The following is a 23149-nucleotide window of genomic DNA, read 5'->3' as shown; positions in this document are numbered from 1 at the left end:
TGGCCTCCTTGTTTGTTTGGAGTGTGTCCTTTGCGTTGTCTTGTTGTCTCGTTTGTTTTCGAGTTGTAACTCCCCTGTTTCATGTTGCTTGGGAGAACTGTGAAGTGCTTTTGCTTCACACTTGGTTTTATTTTTAATATAAAATTCACCGGGGTAACCCTTTACCCAAAAAAAAAATGTAACAGTTACGATCAAGAACCCTAATATCATACATTTGCATTGCAGTAATCTAATCAGCAAATCAAACATTCTATCTTACAAGCATCTCATTGTCAATCATTTGATTACACTTCTAGTCATAAACATTTCACTATAACCAGAATTTATCATTACACAGAACCATCATACGAAGAACTAGGGTTTTAGCATGAATCAATAAATCAACGATTAACAACAAACAATCATTAAACAATTACCTTGGATTGATTCTAGATAAGGAGAGGAATCAAGAGTGATGACTGAGAGCTTGTGCCAATGATGAAGAAGATGATTGTAGAGAGGATTGGAGAATGTGAAATTACGTGTGTTGATTCTTGTGTGATGATTAGTGAAGGAGATTAGGGTTAAGAGTGATTGAAATTTCACTAATTACTCTACTCACCCCTAAGTATCATCTTTTACATAAGGCACACCCATCACAATGTAACTTACAGTTTCACCACCAAGTTCATGCATTTGTCAAATCTTTCATAAGTAACACATAACTATGCACAATTACAATACACTTTATCGAACCAAAACATATACAGTTACAAAGCAAACCAATTGTGCAAGTAAACAACTAAACAAACAGTGAACGTGCAATAAATGCGAAAGTGGAATCTTGGAAACTCGAGTTGTCACAAGGCACAATATTTCCTCGGTTATCCTCGGTGTAAACTGCAGAACTGAAGTTTAAAGCCCTAGGTTGCAAGGGAGTGACAGTATCCTCAGCAGGCCTGCTCGAGCCGGATTTCAAGAGTTGTATCTCTCTCATCACCATTTGATTAGTTTCCTGCTGCTGCCTTATCTGTTCCTGTACACTACCAAACAAATTTAGAATTTCCTCATTAGAAGCTAAAACAGGACCAGATCCCTGGATGTTGCGAGCATGGATAACATCCCGAGCCACATGAATTTCAGTTCCTTGGGAAGAAGCTTGAGATCTCGGAGGAGGTGGTGGGAGCACCGAACCAATTGTTGCAGAGGTTGTAGCAGTCATGGTGGAAGAGCTCATTTTTGATCTTGAGGCCATTGAAAATAGTGTAGCAAAAAGTTTTGAAAACAGAATACCAAGTAGCGATTTCGCAAAAGCTTTTAGTAAAAATAGCACCACTTGCCCCACGGTGGGCGCCAAATTGTTTTGGTAAAAAATTACCGAAGCAATTAAGTGATCAAATTAGTTAAGTGAGGTAGTGTGCTTGAAAGGTGTGTCGAAAATATTCAAGTTAAGTTATTTGTAAAAACAGTTTGAGGATACGGCTCAGGATACAGAGCTGTATTGATGATCAAACAATGAGCAAAAAAGGTAAAGGGTGACAGGGGATATACGAGGAAAGCCCTTGATCAATCTAGATCGCCGGCACAAAACCTCGGGAGCTGACAATCGCAGCTACCTTGTTCTTTTATTACTTCAAATATCAAGATACAGTGCAGGATATGATGCGGATCAGCTAGGTGTTACAATGTGATTTGAATACAAGTGTTGGTGTGTAGTGATGGCTAGTAACTAGAGAGTAAAGTGTGCGAATGAAGGTGAGTGCCTAACTTGATCTGATCATACTATTTATAGTTAAACGAAAACAACTAACTATCCTAATAAACCGGGATGCTTCGAATATTCCCAAGTAAACGTTGCAGTCCTGGTCTTTCAGGATCAACGTCTTTATTTCAACTGATTTGCCCGAGTCTTGGGGGGAAGAAGTCTTCTTGAACGTTGGAGACTTGTACCTCCTAATCTGCACGTGATTAATTCAGTCAACACCAGATGATCTTGTGTAAATTAGGCTAGTAATGATGATCTAAACACTTTTATGTTTAGATCTTAATAAGATCATCATCCATATAATACATGAACTTTACATTAAACTTGAAAATGATTTATGGCCAAAATAACTTTTACAAAAAAAAAAAATTAAATATCATGCTTTACACTATAAAAGTGTTAAAAATGTATTATCAAGGTGGTTTAAGTGAAGGATCAAGACTCCAAAGTATGTTAATTTTTTTTTCTAGTGAACTTGTTAGAAGATTTAATAAGTGTAATCACATTATTATTAAAAATGTGATTAAAAATATATAAAGTTCAAAGATTATATGGAAAATTATGTAGAAAATATTACTAGAAAAAAATGTGTTTTTGGAACTCGATTTGAAGTTGATTGTGATTATGGGCTTAAACGTGAAACTAATACGTTTTTAAGACGCGGAAAACGCCATAGTTTAGGGGAAATTATGGCGAAATTTTCTAAAAATCTAATCACGTTTAAAGTATTATTAACGGGCTTAAACGTGATTAGTGATCTTAATTGTCATTAAGAAAGTTTTAACAAAAAGGTTTAAGTCCTAAACTATGAAGGTTTTTGATAAAACAACTTATATATCTTTATAAGTTAAAAAAAGAGGTTATTTATTATATCTATATATAAATAACCTCTTTTTTTAACTTATAAAGATATATGTATATATTTTTATATATATATAAAGGTTTTTGATAAAGGTTATTTATTATAAATAACCTCTTTTTTTAACTTATAACCTCTTTTAAACTATGAAGGTTTTTGATAAAGGTTATTTATTATATCTATATATATATATATATATATATTTAGGAAAAAAAATATATGTATATATTTTACAACCTTTATATGTGTATGTGTATAAATACATGTGTATTGTGTGTATGTACTAGAGTTAGGATTCTACTAACTAAATACACTACACATAACAAACTCCAAAAACATGGCGACGAAAGAATGTAAAATACATGAGAAAACGAATGCAAGTTATATTACACTTCGACACGAAGCGCGGATTACGGACAATCGGACCTCGGGCGAAACGTACAAACAATATATATATCGACCAAATAATATATATATATATATATATAACAAAAACCGACGCGAAATATCAAATAAACGTTATAGCGGATAAATGCGTCGCCATCGGCAACGGTCACCATATCGACACGACACGGGATGGATACTTATCATGGACGACACGCGGGCGTTCCCGACGATAAAATACATGGTAACTGCTCCTACGACGAACTCTATATATATATAGAGTTATGTTGATCCTGATCCAGTCAATCACCAAAACTGGAGGAATGAAGAGGAGATGAAAGAAGCTGCTTATGCTGATGAATTAGAGGCGCTTGAAGGGTATAAAGCAACTCGTAATGATTGGTTTGTGAAAGAACCGAGGAAGAGAAGCAAGAAGGCCACCCCTAAAGCACAGAAGGGTGTAGGGTCATCATCACAGCCTAAGAAAAGACAAAAGAAAGTTGCAAAGACTTTAGTGATTGATGAGCCTGAGGTAGAAGAAACGGTTGTAAATGTTGAAGAAAATCAGGATTCTGATATGGAGGATGTATTGAAAAACATTGATTACGAATTAGATTCAGATAAAGCAGCTGATGTTGCTCAAAAGGGAAAAGCTGCTGATGATATAGAAGGTGATGATGTTGATAAAAGTACTACGAGCTCTTCGAGTTCTTCTGATGATGAGATAGATGAAACAGAACGTTTAAGAAGGATTCAAGAAGAGACAGAGAAAGAGAAACAGTTGAGAAAGAGGAAGAGGCAGGAGAAGGATGATGCTGCATACATTCCATCTCCTGAGCATGTATCTGAATCTCAATCGCCTTCAGGTGGAAGGAAGAAAGTTAGTGCTAGAAAAAGGATTGTTTCGCCGAAGATAAAGAAAGTTACTCCAAAGATCACAAAGCCAAAGATTGTTCTGAAGAAGAAATCATCTAAAGAACCAAGTAAACCACCACCACCACCACCACCTGAACCTACACCACATCAATCACCACCACATCAAACACCTCCAAGACAACCAACACCTCAAAGACAACTTTCACCACCAAAACAACCAACACCACCTAGACAACCATCACCGTTACATCTCTCACCACCACATCAAACACCACCTCATGAACAACCTTTTCTTACTGTCACACCCCGAAATATCAGAGCTGGCGTGACTGGACTGGTATCTTCATTGCACAGCGGAAGCAAATAAGCTAAGACTTCTAGAAAATGAACGCCGCTAAGTACTCGAATTCTCATGGGTTCTCCTATTCCAACCGTTCCATAGTTTTGAAAATGCAACCTGAGAAAGAACATGCGAAAAAAGTCAACATAAAGTTGAGCGAGTTCATAGTTTGTTTTGAAAAAGATTTTAAACAAATCCTTTTGTTTACCTGTTTAAAAGTTGTGGAGAAAATTTAGTAAAAATCATTTTCTCGGCATGATATATGAAAAGTGTGAGTCTAGCCCACGAAAATCTTTGTGCATTGTACGAGAGAGAATGGGCCAAGCCCAAAAGAGTATTTGTAAGCAGGACCAACACGTCCTCTTACTTGTACATAAGTTGAAAACATTATCAAAGTTTGTAAATACATGTATTATGAGTTTGCGTCAAATGAATCTTAAAAACATTTGAAAGTTATAGTGTTGTAAGTTGGTATGTAAAGCGTCTATGAACATGTTGATCATTAATGTGTAGCTAAGACATTAATATGTGTGACGGCATAGGAGGTACTCAACCCGCGTAGGCAATTTAAGTGTCGAACTCTCGACGCTGGACACAACAGCACTCTAAGTGGTCACCCATGGACCGTGAGTGGGGCTCGCCCGTACCCATTAGATCTAACCTTTGTTCCTTGGTCCTCAAAAGGATTAATGGCACCTCAGTTACAGCCTATGCTCACATGATCTAAGAGTTCATTCCATAACTTAATCATACCCTAGTTTGACATGTATTTCCCCCCGAAAGTTGTAAACCGAAACGTTGAAAAAAAAAGGGGGACATGATCTCACTGAGTTGTCTCGTTTTACGTACGCAGGCCAACCCAGTTCCGTTGTAGTAACTAGGACATTCCCGTCACTAGTCATGAAAATCATGCACGTTTTGTAAAACCGGTATGTTTAGTATAAACCTTTCGTAAACCTTTCGAGTTCGTTGAAATTCATTTGCAACATGGTTTATAAATATGTGTTTTCGTTCATCAAAATAGTGTTTGCTTTTGCAAAAACTTGCATGTCTTTCCACCCCCGAAAACATTTATAAAAAATGTAAAACAGTAAAAAGTGGGGGTTATGAACTCACCTGGATATTCATGTGCAAAGCTAGCTTAGTGTGATTCCGTAGTGTCATTCCAATAATGTGAACTCGCTAGCGTGCAACTATAGCATTCCTAACAGGGAATAACTTATCAGTTTCTAATATAACGACGTAATTAAACTACGTGTCCGAGCTCTACCGAATCGTTAGCTCAACGATTCTAAGGTAGTTTTAATATTCCAATTTGAAATAACCGAATTATGGTTATTCGATCCCATTTATAGTCGGGATAAACACTAAGTCTTGAAAACGATTTAGTGTTCGGGTGTTACAAGATATATAATTATTTTTATGTATATAATCAAATATATATAGTCAAAGTCGTGTTAGCGGTCGCGATAGAAGGCGTGGATGAAATGGTATGTACTGAAATGTCGTAAGTGATTCGGTAATATACCGTTGTAGTTTTTCGTAGGATGGAAGTAAATAAATATATATACATTTATATATATTCGACAACTCAACGTTTAAAACGAATATAGCCAAATATATTCATGTTACAAGAATATTCGGATCCGAAATAAGTGAAATAAATATAAACAATTATATTTATTTATATGATTTCCGAATATTAGGCGTTTGAAATGATCTAAGAAAAAAAAAACTATATTTAGTTTGTAAAAGAGTTTAAAGTCGGCCTTTTAAAATAAATATAAACGATTATATTTATTTTATAAAATAACACGAAGTAACTACGTTTGAAATAAATATAAACAGTTATATTTATTTTATAAAATCGTTCGGAATAAATATATACGTTATATTTATTTTATATGAGGATTCGAGCTTCGTTAACTAGTAATTCATGTTTTGTCGAAGTGGCGTAAATTTGTTTTAGAAATCACAAAGCGTCGCCGAAATTTAATGCACCTTTGTATTCGTTTTGTAAGAAAACTTGGACTTCAATATATGTCGTTCTTAGAATAAAATATGTTTCGCGTTACGGGTTTTTAACGAAAATCGGGCAGAGTTTCCTCTGTTTTTGGACGATCCCGACAATCTATGTGTCGATATTTTAATCAAAACTCAATCAATAATTCAATGAACCAATATATGTATAAAATTTTTGACAAGTATTTCAAACTGTAAACTAATTTATCTAATCGATTCGGTGTGAGCTCGGTGCGTAAACTAGCTAGAAATCTAAAATATATATCAGTCTAAACTAAACTTCGCGACTTTAAAACTTTACCAGGTCGTGCGTTGACCGAGTTTAACCCGACAGTTGACCAGTGTTGACTTTTGTTGACTGCTTTGACCGAACCGAGACCCAACTTGAACCGAACTCCCGAATCAGACCTGAAGTTGCTGACTTTTGAACTAGGTTTGACCGAATCCGCTGCACCCAAATCAACCGAAGCTGACCCACACATGAACTAACCAAAATCTTGAAATGACTGAGCCGATTGAACCAAGGAACTGTCATTAACTCCGGCGGCCCTAAGCCACCGTCGACCACCACATCCACTGCCGTCAACATCACCATCAACATGGACACTTGAATCCCGTCATCGAGTAACAAGTTCGCCGGAATCGAGCATGTCCATCATAATCAGCCTCCGATTTGAGGATCTGGCATCTAGATCTGCTTTAAATCGAGACCCACAAGTATGAATCGGCTTGTAACCTGAAGCCGTCACCATCGTCTGCCGTACGCCGTTCTCTGTTCTCTCTCTTTCTCTCTTATAGTCTGTGCGACGAGGAAGGTGTTACAGGGAAGAAGGTGATTCTGGGGGGGGGTGTTTCGTCGAAAATCGGCGACGATAACCACCGCCGCCGTCGCTTCAGGCGGCGCTGCCTTTTGCCACTCGATGAAGAGGCAGGAGAGGGGGTGCGAGTGTGGCTGGGTGTGTCGCGTCGGAGAGATGTTGCCGGAAAAATGAGGGAATCAGGGGGTGTCTGATGTTGTGCGTCTATTTTGTTTTGTGAACTGAGGGTTTCCAAAGCTCTCATATCTTGTCTGTGTACATGAATGAAAAGAAAAAAAAATCTAAGTGTGCATATATTGAGTGTGTCAGTGAAGAAATTAAGTTAATTGTACTTATTCAACAAACCATACTTGTACAACAACCATCAAAATTAAAGAGTATGGGATGGGTGGTCGTGAGCTAAGGGGGTGTGTTGGGTGATTTGGGTTTGACCTTTGGTGATCTAGAAATGATAACATTTGTAAGATATTTATATGTTTAAATTAATTAACCAGATTAGAGTTTTTCTTACATAATAATATTGTCTAACAGAGATAAAAATTTCCATACTAGTTCTTTATTTGGTGGTGAACAACCACAAAATATAGATGTTAAACGCGATCAAAATAGCATTTACGCGATGAACCGAATAATTATGATACACTCTTATTTAATATAAGTTTTATATATTATTCACACCAAGCGAATAATAATGCCATGGATTTTAAAGTTCTCACGCATTGGAACCGTTTAAGTATTTTTTTTTGTGTATCGGATAATCCACTAACGCTCGTTATATATACACACACACTTCTATCGCTACACGATAAGACAATACCAAACAACATCAATGTAAACTCCTGCACTTACCCGGACAATCCGAGACGTTATGGACTCATTATCATATAATTAAATCTAAGGGCACGTAATTTAATGAATAAATGGTAATTAGGTCGTACGAATTAACCTGAAAATTTGCCGGTTGTCACATTCTCCCCCTGTTGCAGAAATTTCGTCCTCGAAATTTAGTGTATGTTATCTCCTAAGAGTTTTGTCATTCCTAGGTAAATCCGAATAATACCAAAGTGAATGGCCGTGTAATCGAACCAAAACTTGTTCAGATTACGTGATTGTAAGAACATTTTGCATCAATAGGAACCCAATGGTTTAACTGATTTTGTTCTAGAAATCGATGTCAAGTGAATGAGATGTTGTGATATTATCACCAATGTGACTAGATTTACTGGGTTCAACAAAAGAGGAAATTCAACTAGTGGAATTCCAAATGAAAGTTTACTAACTGCAAATAAATTTTTGATACAATAGAATTTACTACCAATGGAATCTAGCGTTGGTTGTTGCATAAGTGAAACTCGAATTCAACAAACTCAAGTAAGTAGAATCATAAAAATGATTTATCGACTCTTGAACCATTAAATGAATAAAATCAACGTGTTGCAAGGATACACCGAAATGAAATACAACCGAACCTGGTGTATCATCGTCTTAATACATAGTTGCATTAAGACTATTTAAATGATCAGCCAAGCAAAGAGCGTACGTAGTTTTACATGAAACGATCGATCATGATTAGCGCAAGCTACAAGTTTATACCGACGCCACAAGGTGTCGTAGTGAATAAAACAATCCAATAATGGCGGTGATCGAACAAGTATCACCTGTGTTTTGCATGAAACACTCGATCATAATTAGCCCAAGCTACAAGTTTATACTGACACCACAAGGTGTCGTAGTGATTGAAATAATTCAATAATAGCGGTGAGCAAACAAGTTCACCGTGTTTGAAGTCAAATGAAAGGTTCATCAGTTTAAATCTGAATATTTATTTCAAACAAATCACGTAGGATTTTCAACTGAAAACGAAACAAATAAACAATGTTTACGAGTAAAGATGAAAAGCAATGAATATCACCAAAATGTCCGCTCGATGATGAAAGATCCATGAAGAGGCACACCGAAATATGACATGAACTTGTGTACCATTGTCTTAACACACAACTGTATTAAGACTGATTTAATACAATAAATCGAACAAGCGGATTTAATATCAATAAACAAATAAATAATTAAATCCGTACATGATGTGTGTAAACGAGGTTAGCGCAAGCTTCAAATTTGTGAAAACGTCACCACAAGGTGATCGTGATCAAGGAAACGATTCAATGAAGTCAAAGACCAAACAAGCCTGTTATGGTTCAAAGCAAAGGAAGTGCTTGTTGGGATTATTTCGAACATGATGGCTTCAATCCATCATATGGAATCTTGAATCGAATATATATAACGAGCAAGTTCAATCAATTGAACTTGGGTTAAGCGTAATCCAACAATGATTACATGTATCAACAAGAAAGTTTTGCAATGGTTACAATGAAAAAAAAAAAAAAAAAACCATGTATGTAGCTTGAAAAGAAAGGAGTTTCAACGAGTTTCATTGACTCGATATCAAAGAGTCAACATTATGTAATAATGTGGTTTAGCTAGATCACAATGCAAAGATCAAGTATAGCGAAACGATATTTGGGCTTTGCTAAAACAACAATTTCAAGTGAAGCCACATGCGTAACAAACAACGCATGTGTAACATATGAATTTGTCAAGAATGAAGCAAATGAGTATTCGCTATTATGAAAGAAAATCTTTGTGATGCAATGACCATTATGGGGAGTAGAAGTGGGAAAAATCTACTCACTATGTGCAAAAAGTCGAAATTTCAACAAAAGAAGTTTAAGGACTTTACCTGGAACTTCGTGCGATGACTGGTTGTTAAGCGACATTACCAATAAATGTCAATCTTGGCGCAATCACCATTTAGGGAGTGGGGAGATGTGAAGACTTGTAGTTTCTGTTGCAATGCCCATAATCGTGATTTCCATTAGTTTGCGAAGCCCCCGCTTGAACGTACCTTGGCGTGATTTGTGTCGCTTGCAGGATCACATGGCAATTTACCGCATTTCGACCCATAATTCTCCCGCTGGCGGAATTAGTATCGTTGTTGTCATGTCCAATCATGTTTTCCTAAGGCCTTGCCTCGAAAATTGTGTGTGATGTACTTCGACGCCTGCTAGCGGATAGTTTAAGTTTCACGTGTGTTCACACACTAACGTTTCGTTCCACGTAGATTACCTGCTTGGGTAATTAAAATAGCACAGACGACGTAATATAATGGCATTTGCGCGAGTTAATAATCACAGTTCCTACTTGAGGACCTTTAATGAATTTCGTCATAAGTTTTCCAGAGGTCCTAAATGCGTGTTATCCATAACTCTCAAAGTTTTGCATAATGTATGAATCTGTTTCGTGAACCATGTATCGGCACAACACTTGTGTATGTTTAAAACCAAAATTGTTGATTCATTGTTCTTGGCAACGGTTGGAACCCATATTCGAGTCTTAGGCGTTCTGTATGTGTTCACAGTCTTAGAAATCTAAGTCCCCAAAGGAATGTGAAGGTTAGAGCCTAGGTATCTCTACAGAAACCTAATTCGCTGTAACCTATAGCTCTGATACCAATCTGTCACACCCCGAAATATCAGAGCTGGCGTGACTGGACCGGTATCTTCATTGCACAGCGGAAGCAAATAAGCTAAGACTTCTAGAAAATGAACGCCGCTAAGTACTCGAATTCTCATGGGTTCTCCTATTCCAACCGTTCCATAGTTTTGAAAATGCAACCTGAGAAAGAACATGCGAAAAAAGTCAACATAAAGTTGAGCGAGTTCATAGTTTGTTTTGAAAAAGATTTTAAACAAATCCTTTTGTTTACCGGTTTAAAAGTTGTGGAGAAAATTTAGTAAAAATCATTTTCTCGGCATGATATATGAAAAGTGTGAGTCTAGCCCACGAAAATCTTTGTGCATTGTACGAGAGAGAATGGGCCAAGCCCAAAAGTGTATTTGTAAGCAGGACCAACACGTCCTCTTACTTGTACATAAGTTGAAAACATTATCAAAGTTTGTAAATACATGTATTATGAGTTTGCGTCAAATGAATCTTAAAAACATTTGAAAGTTATAGTGTTGTAAGTTGGTATGTAAAGCGTCTATGAACATGTTGATCATTAATGTGTAGCTAAGACATTAATATGTGTGACGGCATAGGAGGTACTCAACCCGCGTAGGCAATTTAAGTGTCGAACTCTCGACGCTGGACACAACAGCACTCTAAGTGGTCACCCATGGACCGTGAGTGGGGCTCGCCCGTACCCATTAGATCTAACCTTTGTTCCTTGGTCCTCAAAAGGATTAATGGCACCTCAGTTATAGCCTATGCTCACATGATCTAAGAGTTCATTCCATAACTTAATCATACCCTAGTTTGACATGTATTTCCCCCCGAAAGTTGTAAACCGAAACGTTGAAAAAAAAGGGGGACATGATCTCACTGAGTTGTCTCGTTTTACGTACGCAGGCCAACCCAGTTCTGTTGTAGTAACTAGGACATTCCCGTCACTAGTCATGAAAATCATGCACGTTTTGTAAAACCGGTATGTTTAGTATAAACCTTTCGTAAACCTTTCGAGTTCGTTGAAATTCATTTGCAACATGGTTTATAAATATGTGTTTTCGTTCATCAAAATAGTGTTTGCTTTTGCAAAAACTTGCATGTCTTTCCACCCCCGAAAACATTTATAAAAAATGTAAAACAGTAAAAAGTGGGGGTTATGAACTCACCTGGATATTCATGTGCAAAGCTAGCTTAGTGTGATTCTGTAGTGTCATTCCAATAATGTGAACTCGCTAGCGTGCAACTATAGCATTCCTAACAGGGAATAACTTATCAGTTTCTAATATAACGACGTAATTAAACTACGTGTCCGAGCTCTACCGAATCGTTAGCTCAACGATTCTAAGGTAGTTTTAATATTCCAATTTGAAATAACCGAATTATGGTTATTCGATCCCATTTATAGTCGGGATAAACACTAAGTCTTGAAAACGATTTAGTGTTCGGGTGTTACAAGATATATAATTATTTTTATGTATATAATCAAATATATACAGTCAAAGTCGTGTTAGCGGTCGCGATAGAAGGCGTGGATGAAATGGTATGTACTGAAATGTCGTAAGTGATTCGGTAATATACCGTTGTAGTTTTTCGTAGGATGGAAGTAAATAAATATATATACATTTATATATATTCGACAACTCAACGTTTAAAACGAATATAGCCAAATATATTCATGTTACAAGAATATTCGGATCCGAAATAAGTGAAATAAATATAAACAATTATATTTATTTATATGATTTCCGAATATTAGGCGTTTGAAATGATCTAAGAAAAAAAAAACTATATTTAGTTTGTAAAAGAGTTTAAAGTCGGCCTTTTAAAATAAATATAAACGATTATATTTATTTTATAAAATAACACGAAGTAACTACGTTTGAAATAAATATAAACAGTTATATTTATTTTATAAAATCGTTCGGAATAAATATATACGTTATATTTATTTTATATGAGGATTCGAGCTTCGTTAACTAGTAATTCGTGTTTTGTCGAAGTGGCGTAAATTTGTTTTAGAAATCACAAAGCGTCGCCGAAATTTAATGCACCTTTGTATTCGTTTTGTAAGAAAACTTGGACTTCAATATATGTCGTTCTTAGAATAAAATATGTTTCGCGTTACGGGTTTTTAACGAAAATCGGGCAGAGTTTCCTCTGTTTTTGGACGATCCCGACAATCTATGTGTCGATATTTTAATCAAAACTCAATCAATAATTCAATGAACCAATATATGTATAAAATTTTTGACAAGTATTTTAAACTGTAAACTAATTTATCTAATCGATTCGGTGTGAGCTCGGTGCGTAAACTAGCTAGAAATCTAAAATATATATCAGTCTAAACTAAACTTCGCGACTTTAAAACTTTACCAGGTCGTGCGTTGACCGAGTTTAACCCGACAGTTGACCAGTGTTGACTTTTGTTGACTGCTTTGACCGAACCGAGACCCAACTTGAACCGAACTCCCGAATCAGACCTGAAGTTGCTGACTTTTGAACTAGGTTTGACCGAATCCGCTGCACCCAAATCAACCGAAGCTGACCCACACATGAACTAACCAAAATCTTGAAATGAGTGAGCCGATTGAACCAAGGAACTGTCATTAACTCCGGCGGCCCTAAGCCACCGTCGACCACCACATCCACTGCCGTCAACATCACCATCAACATGGACACTTGAATCCCGTCATCGAGTAACAAGTTCGCCGGAATCGAGCATGTCCATCATAATCAGCCTCCGATTTGAGGATCTGGCATCTAGATCTGCTTTAAATCGAGACCCACAAGTATGAATCGGCTTGTAACCTGAAGCCGTCACCATCGTCTGCCGTACGCCGTTCTCTGTTCTCTCTCTTTCTCTCTTATAGTCTGTGCGACGAGGAAGGTGTTACAGGGAAGAAGGTGATTCGGGGGGGGGGGGGTGTTTCGTCGGAAATCGGCGACGATAACCACCGCCGCCGTCGCTTCAGGCGGCGCTGCCTTTTGCCACTCGATGAAGAGGCAGGAGAGGGGGTGCGAGTGTGGCTGGGTGTGTCGCGTCGGAGAGATGTTGCCGGAGAAATGAGGGAATCAGGGGGTGTCTGATGTTGTGCGTCTATTTTGTTTTGTGAACTGAGGGTTTCCAAAGCTCTCATATCTTGTCTGTGTACATGAATGAAAAGAAAAAAAAATCTAAGTGTGCATATATTGAGTGTGTCAGTGAAGAAATTAAGTTAAGTGTACTTATTCAACAAACCATACTTGTACAACAACCATCAAAATTAAAGAGTATGGGATGGGTGGTCGTGAGGTAAGGGGGTGTGTTGGGTGATTTGGGTTTGACCTTTGGTGATCTAGAAATGATAACATTTGTAAGATATTTATATGTTTAAATTAATTAACCAGATTAGAGTTTTTCTTAACATAATAATATTGTCTAACAGAGATAAAAATTTCCATACTAGTTCTTTATTTGGTGGTGAACAACCACAAAATATAGATGTTAAACGCGATCAAAATAGCATTTACGCGATGAACCGAATAATTATGATACACTCTTATTTAATATAAGTTTTATATATTATTCACACCAAGCGAATAATAATGCCATGGATTTTAAAGTTCTCACGTATTGGAACCGTTTAAGTATTTTTTTTTTTTTTGTGTATCGGATAATCCACTAACGCTCGTTATATATATACACACACTTCTATCGCTACACGATAAGACAATACCAAACAACATCAAATGTAAACTCCTGCACTTACCCGGACAATCCGAGACGTTATGGACTCATTATCATATAATTAAATCTAAGGGCACGTAATTTAATGAATAAATGGTAATTAGGTCGTACGAATTAACCTGAAAATTTGCCGGTTGTCACACTTACATCCCAAGAAATCTTCAAAACACCTCCACCCACTCAAATTCAAATTCAATTAACTCCTGGTTCTTCTGGCCACAAGACATTTCCAACCATTCCAGAAAATCTTGAAGATACTGGAGATTTCGGATTTGCGAATGATGAACAGGTGAAAAAGTTAGAGTCGAGAGCACTTGTTTTTCCGTTGTTCTTTTGCGGATCAAGTGTGGAATAATGTTAAGACTTTCGGTCAGTTGGGGAGTGTTGATAACTCGTGGGATTCGCTTGTTATTTGGGTGGATCAGAATTCCAGCTCGAAGAAAGCGGATCACGTTATTTGTAAGTTGCTGATTGCTGCGTCCTCGTACTACATCTGGCAAGAGAGGAACAACAGAATCTTTAAAAATCAGAAGCGAACGGTAGATCAAGTGATTGAGGTAATTAAAAATTCGGTTCGGTTCCGTTTGATGGGATTCAGATTTCGGCTGGCTTCAACGAAGAAAAGGATTTTCAAGTTGTGGAAGATTGAAGAAAATGAAGATAATGTGGCGCGTCCAGGCTAATTATGTCTAGTTGTTAGGCGTTGGTTTTTCTGGTTGTTTGTTTGGTTGTCGTTGAGTGATTCTTTCTGGTTGTGTTGCTTGTTGTCCTAGGCTTGGCTGTCAAGTCTAGTAGGTGTGTCGCTTTGATACACCCTTGTTATTATTTGGTTCATTTATAAAATTCACCGGGGTAACCCTTTACCCAAAAAAAAAAAGTTAGAGAAGAAAATGGATGATGTTTTAAATGAAAACAAAAGATTAGCAGTTGAAAGCAAGAAAGTGGCTGATCGTGAAAAGATTCTCGAGATGCGTGTAAAGAAGTTAGAATCTGAAAACAAGTCTTTACTGAAGAAGATAGATACCGATCAGACAGAGATTGATTTCTTGAAAGTGAGGGTGGCAGAGTTGGAAGAGGAAAAGACACGCCGAGATGAGCAAAACAAATATTTTGAATTAAAGAACAAAGAACTTGAAGCTGCGAAAGTGTTAAAAGAGCACGAATTCTATATGATGAACAAAGTGATAGAAAGTATGCTTGGGAAGTCAATAGAGCAAAGATTTGAAGAAATTCAAGTTGAAGAAGTCAGAGCTAAGCGCCAAGCTGAGATTGAAGCTCTAATGAAAGACAAAGGCAAGAATGCTGAAGGCAGTGTTGCAATAGCTGAAAGATTAATCGTTCCATCTTTAGTCGTTGAAAATCCTGTTCCTATTTCTGCTATCTCTGGTATCTTTGAAGAAGATGTATCACTTGAAGATCTTGCTGGTAATGACGATGAAGAAGATGATGAGGAGGATGACGATGAAGGAGATGATGACGAAGAAGATGACGATGATGAAAAAGTGTTTTCTGCTAGTAGTCATAGTTCTGATGATGACAATGACGACGATGACAATCAGGGTAGTACTGGTATTACAGTGACTAAAGCTTCAAATGAGCAAAATGTTGAAGATTTAATGAAAGATGATGTGAATGAAGAAACAGAGGGAGTTGATGGAAAGGGGGAGCATGGTGATGATCAAAACGTCGATCAAACTGAAAAGTTGATTCTGAGATTAGAACCTCATGTAGAGGAAGGTGAGTTCAGACATACGTATACAATGGCTGATATTAAAGAAATGACGCGTATGGTAGATCCAGATTTCAAGTTTGATTTTGAAGATGAATTGAATGCGTTCGACATCAACCAACAACCTGAGTACGAATACAAGTATGTTGAAGATGCTGATGTGTACGACAGGGTTAAGGTTGAAGACTGTTCTGATGAGGAAAGTATGAATGAAGATACTTCTCAGTTTCCAACACTGATGGAGTTCTTTAGTGAAGAAAATAGAGATGAATTAAGGAGGAAAGTCGCTGAAATTTTGAAAGACAAGAATTTCGATGGTACTCCTAAAGATATGTAGAAAGAAGAACGCCAAAAATGGTTTAAAGATAGTCATGAAAGAAAGTTCAAAAGGCCGTTGAAGTATTACCAAAGAGATCGAAGTATTTCACTTGGAGATATCATTAGTTGGGGTTTCCTACCTCATGTTAATGCATATGCGATCAGAAGAGAATGTGGAGTACAATATTTTAAACGTTTGTATGATGTGATGTCCCTACCGTGGTGGGACGTAGAAGAGTTATCCAAAGTGAGGACCTTAGGGTATCCAGTAAGAAAGAATGATGTAGCGATGTGGGGATACATAAAGTTCGAATCATTGAAAAATTTCAGACACTGGAAGCCTCATTACCCGAAGAGAGTTAAAAGGGTAGATCCAGTGACAGGAGTTGAAGAAACGATTCTGAACGTGAAAAAGCCGAAAACGATGAAGACTATACCAGTGCCACAGATGGAACAGGAGTTTTACAAAGGTTTCATGGGCTGGGTATACAGTTCTATCTCAACAGAGGCTATTATCACTTACAGAGCTGGAAGGGAGATAAGAGAGATTTTTATTTACGACCCGATGTGGTTGGTAAATTGTTCGGCCAAAGATATAGAATGTTTGTTCGTGAACAAGATCCATTTTCAATCTGAAGACATAGAGCAAGCGATGCAGTTTCAACAAGTTGCTACTATTTGCTTTCAGAAAGGCATTAATTCTGAAAGTAAATGGAATTCTAAATGGTGGTCGCTTGAAGAGAAAGAGAAGAAGAAAGCTGAACGTGAAAGAAAGAAGCTTGAAGAAAACAGAGGAAAGTTGTGACAACTCGAGTTTCCGAGATTCCACTTTCGCATTTATTGCACGTTCACTGTTTGTTTAGTTGTTTACTTGCACAATTAGTTTGCTATGAAACTGTATACGTTTTGATTCAATAAGGTGTATTGTGATTGTGCATGGTTATGTGTTATTTACGAAAGATGTGACAAATACATGAACTTGGTGTTGAAAGTGTATATTATATGTCTTGTGCATGCATTTATGTAATAGATAATACTTAAGGGTGTTTAGTGTTAATTGTGAAAATAAAACAAAACCCTTAACCCTAATCATTTCACAAATCATTATACGTATCTTCAAGATTTCTCTACAACCCTCCCTTGAAATCATCTTCTTTCTCATTGGCACAAGTCTCCTGCATCAATCTTGATCTTTCAATCCATTTAGAATCAATCCAAGGTAATTGTTTAATGATTGTTGTGTTATTAATCCTTGATTATGTGATTCATGTAAACCCTAGTTTTACAAACAATAGTTCTATGGTTATCGATTGATTCTGATTGTTGTGAAATGATTTATGATTAGAAGTGTACTCAAATGATTGACAATGAGATGCCTGTAAGATAGAGATGTTTGATTTGCTGATTTGATTACTGCAATGCAAAAGTATGAGATTAGGGTTCTTGATCGTAAAAAAAAAACGTAACTGTTACATTGAGGTTGGACATTCGCATGACTGATTGTTGATCTGAGTTTTGTAATCATTGCAAGTCCGAACTTTATATATCACACATGAAAGGTCCGAGTTTTGTAACATGCATGATATGTCCGAATTTTAGGGGGGCATGATGGTCTGAATTTTATAAGGCATAAAGCCTTGTCCGAATTTTACAACATAAAGCCTGGTCCGACTTTTAATGACATAAGGGGGGGGGGTCCGAAATTTTGGTTGTGATACAAGGGGGTCCGAATTTTTATAAGGGGAACCCCCTTGGTCTGAGTTTCATGTCTAGGGGATTAGTCCGACTTTTTCATGAACAAGGGAGTCCGACTTTTACATAAGGGTCCGAGTTATTAAGGGGTCAATGCCTAGTCCGACTTTCTTGAAAGATATGCATGTGGTCCGAATTTGTTTAATATAGTTTGTCCGAGTTTTTGCTTGCATGTGCATTGTCCGAATTTTTTACATATATACACACATGGTCCGAATTTCTCACAAGGACATGAAGGTCCGAATTTCTCACAAGACTTAAGGGTCCGAATTTGTTAGCTTGATGTTCTAGTCTGAGCTTTGATTACTTGATGATCATGTCTGAGTTTTATGCTTTACGGTACGAATTTCTTGAATGGTTAAGTGCATAACCTTGTATGAAGAACAACATGCTACTGTATGCTGCTGTATATGACTTGTTTATGACTGAATGATACCGAAAGTTACTGGATGATGCTGTATGTATGAACTACCTATGTCATATCATTCTGTACACAACTATCACACGAATCACAACTGTTTAGATATCAAGGACTTGTAAACCCTAATTGAACGTAAACACTTACATCGAGTTTATATACAATGTACCTTAGGTCGTGTATAGCGGACCTAACCATTAATTAACACTAGAAGCAATAACATACCGAGCAAACCAAGGTGAGTTCACACTCTTACCAAGGCATGGGATTCCCGGGGTTTGGGAATGGGATTGAAGGAATGAGATTGAATAGATTGGTACTTACACTGTTACTAGACTATCTACCATCGTCCTCGGTTGTGCAGGACACATACGTAAAACCTACGTATACTTGTACTCATCACTGTCCTCAGGTTGCGAAGGACACTCGCGTAAAACCTACGTGAACTTATACTCACTACTGTCTCAGTTGTGTCAGGCACTTACGTAAAACCTACGTAAACCCCCGCGTACCCCTGTTCTCGGCTTGTGAAGGACACTTACGTAAATCCTACGTAAACCTTGTACGTACTATTGTTCTCAGGTTAAGAAGAACACTTATGGTTACAAATAGTCTAGTGTATATGCAACATGGGAAGCCCCCACCAATAGAACATACTATCGGCCCAGTAGAGCCACACGTTACAAACGAAATTACGATTACGCACTTACTTTCTGTAAACTCGCTCAACTAGTTGTTGACTCTCTGTTACATGCCTTGCAGGTCGTTAGGTATACATGGAGCTTGCATGGGGAGGCGCGGTCGTTGTGGACAAGGATCGTGATGCTTTGATTAAACACTATGACTTTACGTACTTTATTTACATTGGGCTTTTACTCAATTGCTTCCGCTAAACTTTGTTATTATACATATGTTTTGGAACACCTTTCATATGGATTGGTTTGGTTTAAATACAATTACTTTTACTATTTACATTGTTCTATATGATTGGTGGCTTGATCCTGGTCAGTCACGCTCCCAAGCGGTGATACTCCGCAGTTGGATTTTGGGGGTGTGACAAAAGTGGATGAAGTTACAAGTTGAGGAAGCTAAGAAAGCGAAGAAGGAAAATGATAGGCTGAGGAATTTGCTGAGGAAAAAGCCAAAGCCAAGAGACGAAAGTTTCAAGTCGCTTTGAAGAGCTGAAGACCCAAAGACAAGACTGAAGACTCCGGTTGTATCCAAGGGAGAGTTTGTTGATGCACGATGTCTAAAGCCTACGTCTTAGTCTTAGTCATGCTTGTATAGGGTCCAGGGGTCAAATATGTCAATTATGTATAGTGTAGGGGGCTGAATGTAAATTTTATGTATTAAGGTAGTGATTCCGCTCGAAATGACAGCATGTTATTTCAAGCGAAATCAGGACTAGTATAAATAGTAGTGTCTGTTTCTCATTTGGTACCGATCGTCAAGTTGTATACCGAAGTGCTGCCAAATTTTTCAGTGATCAATTAATGACAAACAGTGTTTAAAGTGATATTCTGTCTATTTCTATTCCATTCTCTTTGATTTAAATTGTTTGTGTGATTCCGCCACATAAACAGTGGCATTTTGACTCTGATTGACTCATTAGATCGTCAATATCGATCCTACATCCCTCACAATGTTCACTCCACTCGGTTTACAATTTGGCTAATTTTAATGATGTATTAGCACCTTTTTAAAGTAATCACTCAAAACGATTAGAACACGTACCCGCATAGGCTTGCAACTCAATCATTCTCCACCACCGAACACGAATACTAAGCACAAGTCAAAAGGTCTTTGTAAGGGTTGTAATGGGGCTAGGCAGGGTAGGGAATAGGATATTTAAAGTGGCTAAGGTGATGAAAATTCGATTTTTATTACAAAACAACTATTCTAAACATAACTAACTATAAACATCAAACTACAAGGCAACAACTTTAGCCTTTTATTCAACAACTACTAACTCATATTTTTGTACTTTTTTTCAATGATTTTCTATTCTTTTTCGCAACATTTTCTTAAATTTTTGCTTTTTTTTTGCAAACATAACTATACAAACAAACAGACCTATAATCGAATTTTCATCACACGGGTTTAAAAAAAAAGTTTAACGGATGTGGGCTAAATGGGTTGTCAAACGAAAGGTTTAGGCTCAAAGTGGGCGACTAGGGGATTTATTTGGGTAAGGATAGATAAATGGTTTTAAAAGAAAAGGTTCACCTAATGCCTTAATCATTCTCGTGCTTGTATTCTGTCTTTGGTCTCAAACGTATCAAAAGTCGCAAGTTCTATAATACATGACTAATAGTCCACTCAAACAAAGAAACATAAATATGTAATTCTATGATCTAAAAGTGGCTCAAAGTCTCACATATATAAAGGGTATGGTATGTGACATGCATGATTTGCTAGTTCCTTAGGCGAATTATTCCCAAATAACCACCCGCTAAATACCTGTCATGCTATTAATTCGAACTTGACCATGACAAAAGACCAAATGGGTTGTGTCATCCCTCGTTGACTTAGTTACTTGTGCTTTTTCGATTGCTTCAAACAAAGACATTTTGAAAAATTTTTGAAATTTTTCCCCCACATCCCCACACTTGAGGTCAACATTTTTTTTTCTTTTTTTGGGTAAGGGTTACCCCGATGAATTTTATAAATGAACCAATAAAAACAAGGGTGTGTCAAAGCAACACACCAACTAGGCTTGGCATACCAAGCCTAGGAAAACAAACAAACAACCAACAAAACAAAACAACCACACAACATATCAAGTCCTAGACACAACCACGGCCAACAACACGACCGAAACAAAAGTCTAAACTAAACAAAACTTCTAGCCCGGATCAGGATGATCATCGTTGCTGTCATTAATCTTCCAGACGCTGAAAATCCTCCCCCTAGCCGATTCCAACCGAAACTTGAATCCCATTAGTCTTAAACGAACCGAGCTTTTAATCCTCTCCGCAACCTGTGTCTCCGTCAAATGAAATGAACTAAACAACCGACTATTTCGCTCTTGCCAAATATAATAGGAAGCCGCAGCAATTACCACCTTACAAACGATATCATCCACTTTCTTTGACTTGGAAGATTGATCAATCCAGCCCATTAAGGAGTGCCATGTATTATCCACACTCTCTAGATTCACCATGCTCTTCACATTTGTCCAAACTTTGCTCGCAAAGGCACATTGAAAAAACAAGTGATCTCGACTATCTCTTCCATTTTTACACAACGGGCAACACATAAGGTTTAGGTTAGTTGCACTCCCAGCTTTCCAAACCGCTAAACGATCCTGAGTTTTCAGTTTGTTCTTAATGACCAGCCACATATGAAAAGAGTGCCGAGGAACACATTGAGAGAACCAAACCATATGAGCCCAGTTCGCAATGTTATCCCTGTTTCGAATCGTGTTCCATATTTGAGCTGCTTCAAAGTCACCAACATTACCATCCAAATCTTTCCAAACCAAGCGATCACAAACATTTTCAACTAATTGAGGCGTTTGAATAGTTATTAGAACCGCAAAGAAATCAAACCAAGCTTGGGGCCATCTCCAATTCCCATTTGCATCAATAACATCCGCAGCCGACAACTTCAAATTACAACCTGCATTTGCTATAGCACGAGGAGTAATGAATGAACGCAGCGGACTTACATTGCACCAATTATCGCTCCAAACATTAGCTTGCCGACCACTTTTGAGCACATACCAGATGAAAGGTCTCATAATACCCCGAATGGACAATATTTTCCTCCATCCCCAACTCATACTACCCCGACAAGGAATCTCCCAAAAATTCCTCCCCTTAAGCTTGTACTCATGAATCCATTGCACCCAAATAGAGTCACGTTTACTTATAATACTCCAAATATGTTTGGCCATGAGCGATTTATTCACATCCGAAATGGATTTAATGCCCAACCCCCCTCTTCTTTGGGCAAACAAACATCTTTCCAGGCAACTTTAGCACGAATTTTACCCTCCGAACCCGCATTCCACAAAAATCTTCGAATTCTTTTCTCTAGCTCATTGATAACACGAGTGGGGATAATGAAAACAGAAGCCCAATAAATATGCAAAGATGAAAGAACCGAGTTAATAAGTTGAAGCCGGCCAGCAAATGATAATGCCTTCGTCATCCAATTAACAATCTTCTTATCAAGACGCTCAATAAGGACTTTGCATTCTTTAAAGCTAAGTCTGGAAGAAATGAGCGGAACCCCCAGGTAACGAACCGGTAACTCACCTTCCTGAAATGGCATGATATCCAGAATTTCCTGTCTAATCACTTGAGGAACATTGCAGAAAAAAACAGTGCTTTTCGCAGGACTAGGAGCCAACCCAGAAATATTAGTAAACGTCTCAAGAGTCTGCTTAACCTTTTTAACCGAGATAACATCACCATGCACAAAAATAAAAAGGTCATCAGCATGATATTTGTATGGAAAACTAGCAGCCTGTTGAAGCAAAATAGATAGAACCTCCATGATTAAAGTAAATAAGTAGGGAGACAATGGATCACCCTGCCGAAGCCCGCGTTTGCCTCTAAAATAACCATGAAGATTACCATTAATGCTCAACGAGTACGAGACTGTAGTAACACAAGTCATAATCCACCCAACCATTTTATGATGGAACCCAA

The 23149-nt window shown here is 37.5% G+C and overlaps 3 protein-coding genes across 3 annotated transcripts; 2 read left to right on the top strand and 1 right to left on the bottom strand.

Moving 5' to 3' along the window:
* The first annotated feature begins 3321 nt into the window (after window positions 1-3321).
* Window positions 3322-5927, top strand: LOC110900585 (serine/arginine repetitive matrix protein 1-like). The gene is made up of 2 exons (XM_022147470.1): window positions 3322-4161; window positions 5910-5927. Exons 1-2 carry the CDS (start codon window positions 3322-3324, stop codon window positions 5925-5927), a joined length of 858 nt encoding a protein of 285 aa, XP_022003162.1.
* A 9237-nt stretch (window positions 5928-15164) lies between these two features.
* LOC110900584 (glutamic acid-rich protein-like) lies at window positions 15165-16340 on the top strand. The gene has a single exon (XM_022147469.1). The coding sequence runs from the start codon at window positions 15165-15167 to the stop codon at window positions 16338-16340; it is 1176 nt and encodes a 391-aa protein (XP_022003161.1).
* Window positions 16341-21336: 4996 nt separating this feature from the next.
* LOC110900583 lies at window positions 21337-22389 on the bottom strand. The gene has a single exon (XM_022147468.1). The coding sequence runs from the start codon at window positions 22387-22389 to the stop codon at window positions 21337-21339; it is 1053 nt and encodes a 350-aa protein (XP_022003160.1).
* Window positions 22390-23149: the final 760 nt, after the last annotated feature.

This window comes from Helianthus annuus, chromosome 13, assembly GCF_002127325.2.
Source record: "Helianthus annuus cultivar XRQ/B chromosome 13, HanXRQr2.0-SUNRISE, whole genome shotgun sequence".
In the NCBI taxonomy this organism is placed as follows: domain Eukaryota; kingdom Viridiplantae; phylum Streptophyta; class Magnoliopsida; order Asterales; family Asteraceae; genus Helianthus; species Helianthus annuus.
The sequence above is the reverse complement of the archived record's forward strand: the minus strand, read 5'-3'. Positions and strand labels throughout refer to the sequence as shown.

Bases quoted from the DNA above. Each gene is read 5' to 3' on its own strand.
- LOC110900584 (XM_022147469.1), top strand. From the start codon at position 15,165: ATGGATGATGTTTTAAATGAAAACAAAAGATTAGCAGTTGAAAGCAAG.
- LOC110900585 (XM_022147470.1), top strand. From the start codon at position 3,322: ATGAAAGAAGCTGCTTATGCTGATGAATTAGAGGCGCTTGAAGGGTAT.
- LOC110900583 (XM_022147468.1), bottom strand. From the start codon at position 22,389: ATGGCCAAACATATTTGGAGTATTATAAGTAAACGTGACTCTATTTGG.